The 3082-nt window shown below is 47.5% G+C and overlaps 1 protein-coding gene across 1 annotated transcript; it reads left to right on the top strand.

The window, feature by feature from the left end:
• Positions 1–238: 238 nt before the first annotated feature.
• NFIL3 (nuclear factor, interleukin 3 regulated) lies at positions 239–2391 on the top strand. The gene has a single exon (XM_021694390.1). It carries the CDS (start codon positions 709–711, stop codon positions 2095–2097), a length of 1389 nt encoding a protein of 462 aa, XP_021550065.1. The 5' UTR covers positions 239–708; the 3' UTR covers positions 2098–2391.
• Positions 2392–3082: the final 691 nt, after the last annotated feature.

The raw sequence follows: 3082 nt of genomic DNA, 5'->3' as shown, positions 1-3082 counted from the left end.
TTCATTTTTGTGAAAATACAGAGTTCGCTTTAGAGTATATTTTATTCCATGTAATTGCAGAATTTGTGTATGGGTATGAGAGTTTACCTGGGGAAGTTCCTTTGAAGGGGGGTGAGTGTGTTTGCTCTGCAGTGATGTAAATGTCACCCAAAATTATTCAGAAGCACCACGATATGCAAGTACCATTTAAAACTTAACCAACCAGAGGCGATCTGTCATTTCCTTCCCGGGATGTCTTGTCTCTGCGTACCCACCCCGCCACCATTTCTGCTCCTGAAACAGCCTTCCTCTGTTTCTGCCTGGGCACGTGTGGTTTTGCTCCCAGTGTCCTGGCCCACGTGGCACTCTGCTGAGTGGTCTCACTGGGGACTTGTCCTCTGCAGCTTACAGCACAGGCATTTGGGCCCCTATCTCCTTTTCCCGATGGCAGCCTCTTTGAAGGGAAGGGCTATGTCTTGTTCAGACCTGTGTGTCCTCCATACTTAGCGTAGCTCCTCGTGCGTAATTGGCAATAAATATTTACCCAGTGGATAACGCTCTTCTCCTGTATTGCAGGGAACCTAGGAGGAAGACCCCTACTCCATTCAGTAAGAGGAGCCAGCGAGATTCATTCCGGACAGCAGAACGGAAGAGAGAACATTGATGGCTTTCCCACCGCAGTTTTTAAAGCATTTGTGAATACTGGGGAAGGAATCGGTCCTGATTCTGATGCAGCTGAGAAAAATGCAGACCATCAAGAAGGAGCAGGCATCCCTGGATGCTGGCAGCGGTGTGGACAAGATGATGGTGCTGAACTCTGCGCTGACCGAGGTGTCAGAAGACTTGACAGGGGGTGAAGAGCTGCTTCTGAATGAAGGCAGCGTGGGGAAGAGCAAATCTTCCGCGTGTCGGAGGAAACGGGAATTCATTCCCGATGAAAAGAAGGATGCCATGTATTGGGAAAAGAGGCGGAAAAATAACGAAGCCGCGAAGAGGTCTCGGGAGAAACGTCGACTGAATGACCTGGTTTTGGAGAACAAACTGATTGCCCTGGGAGAAGAAAACGCCACTTTAAAAGCTGAGCTGCTCTCCCTAAAATTAAAGTTTGGTTTAATTAGCTCCACAGCCTATGCCCAAGAGATTCAGAAACTCAGTCACTCTACTGCTGTGTACTTCCAAGACTACCAGGCGTCCAAGTCCAGCACTGGCCCCTTTGTGGATGAGCACGAGCCCTCGATGGTGACGAGCGGCTGCATTTCTGTCATCAAGCACTCCCCGCAGGCCTCCCTGTCCGATGTTTCTGAAGTGTCCTCGCTGGAACATTCACAGGATGGGGCTGTGCGGGGTGGCTGTGGGAGCCCCGAGAGCAAGTTCCAGGCCATCAAGCAAGAGCCTGTGGAACTGGAGAGCTACGCGAGGGAGCCTGGTGATGAGCGGGGCGCCTACCGGGCCTCTGTGTATCAGAACCTCATGGGGACTGCGTTCCCCAGCTACTCCCACTCTCCCCCTCTGCTGCAGGTCGCCCGGTCCTCCAGCAACTCCCCCAGGACGTCGGAGACAGATGACGGCGCCGTGGGGAAGTCATCCGATGGAGAAGATGAGCAGCAGGTTCCCAAGGGCCCCATCCATTCTCCTGTGGAGCTTCAGCGTGGCCACGCCACCATGGTGAAGGTCCCAGAAGTGAACTCCTCCGCCTTGCCGCACAAGCTCCGCATTAAAGCCAAAGCCATGCAGATCAAAGTAGAAGCGTTTGATCACGAATTTGACGCCGCACCGAAACCGGCCTCGCCTATGGACGGGACGCCCAAGAGACACTTCGAACTCGAGAAGCATACTGCCCCAAGTATGGTACATTCTGCCCTCACCCCTTTTTCAGTGCAAGTGACTAATATTCAAGATTGGTCTCTCAAATCGGAACACTGGCATCCAAAAGAACTTAATGGCAAAACTCAGAATAGCTTCAAAACTGGAGTTGTGGAAATGCAAGACAGTGGCTACAAAGTGTCTGACCCAGAGAATTTGTTTCTGAAGCAGGGGATAGCAAACTTATCTGCAGAGGTGGTTTCACTGAAGAGACTCATAGCCACACACCAAATCTCTGCTTCGGACTCTGGGTGAATTACTACTGAAAAGCTCTGGGTCTTTAGAAAGCCGTCATTTGCAATAGATGAGTACGTTTTGTATTAGGCTGAATTTTCACTGGACCCGTGATGTCATTCCACTGTAATGTTGACACATTGTCTGCTGGGTGTCTTTTTGTGCACAAATTATTATGGAAATTAGAGCGTGTTATCACTCTGCCTTCTGTATAGTAAAATAGTCCATGCAAAGCCTGTATATATTGAACATTATTTTTGTTGTTCTATTATAAAGCGTGTCAGTTACCAGTTTCAATAAAGGATTGGTGACAAACACAGACTTCTGCTCCATTGCACTTGATTTTATGGGGGAAAAAAAAGCAATTTGAGTTCTAAAAGTGGATATTAAAATATTCCATGTTTTACTCATTCAGGGGAGTTTTCTCCCTTGTGTTAGGGAAAGCCAAAAATGTAAGTTCAGCACATAACTTGTTTTTCTTCTAGTTTGGCCTGGGCTATAGTAAGTTTGGAAACTTTACAAAGAGAGGGCAAAAAAAATAATAATGACTTTTCTTGCATTTGAGACTAATTTACAAAATACTCCCCATTATCTCTTATTTTTCTTTAAGCTTAAGTTTTCTGTGGGTTTTTGTTGTTGTTGTTGTTGTTGTTGTTGTTTTAAGTAGAAAAATCCAAGTTGTCTGTCATCAGCCTCTCTTGGGTCATCTCTTTTTTTGAGTATGACACATTCATGTGGATGCTTGAGTCACTGACCCACTTTATTAATTAGAGGTTCTTTTAAAAAAGAGTGTCTAGGGGCGCCTGAGTGGCTCAGTTGGTTGAGCGACTGCCTTCGGCTCAGGTCATGACCCTGGAGTCCTGGGATCGAGTCCCACATTGGGCTCCCTGCTTGGCAGGGAGTCTGCTTCTCCCTCTGACCCTCCTCCCTCTCATGCTCTCTGTCTCTCAAAAAAAAAAAAAAAAAGAGTGTCTAAAGACTAAGGATGAAGTCACTTTCATGGTAT

Source organism: Neomonachus schauinslandi, chromosome 13 (assembly GCF_002201575.2).
Source record: "Neomonachus schauinslandi chromosome 13, ASM220157v2, whole genome shotgun sequence".
Taxonomy (NCBI): Eukaryota; Metazoa; Chordata; class Mammalia; order Carnivora; family Phocidae; genus Neomonachus; species Neomonachus schauinslandi.
Note: the sequence above shows the minus strand (reverse complement) of the source record. Positions and strands in the feature narration are given on the sequence as shown.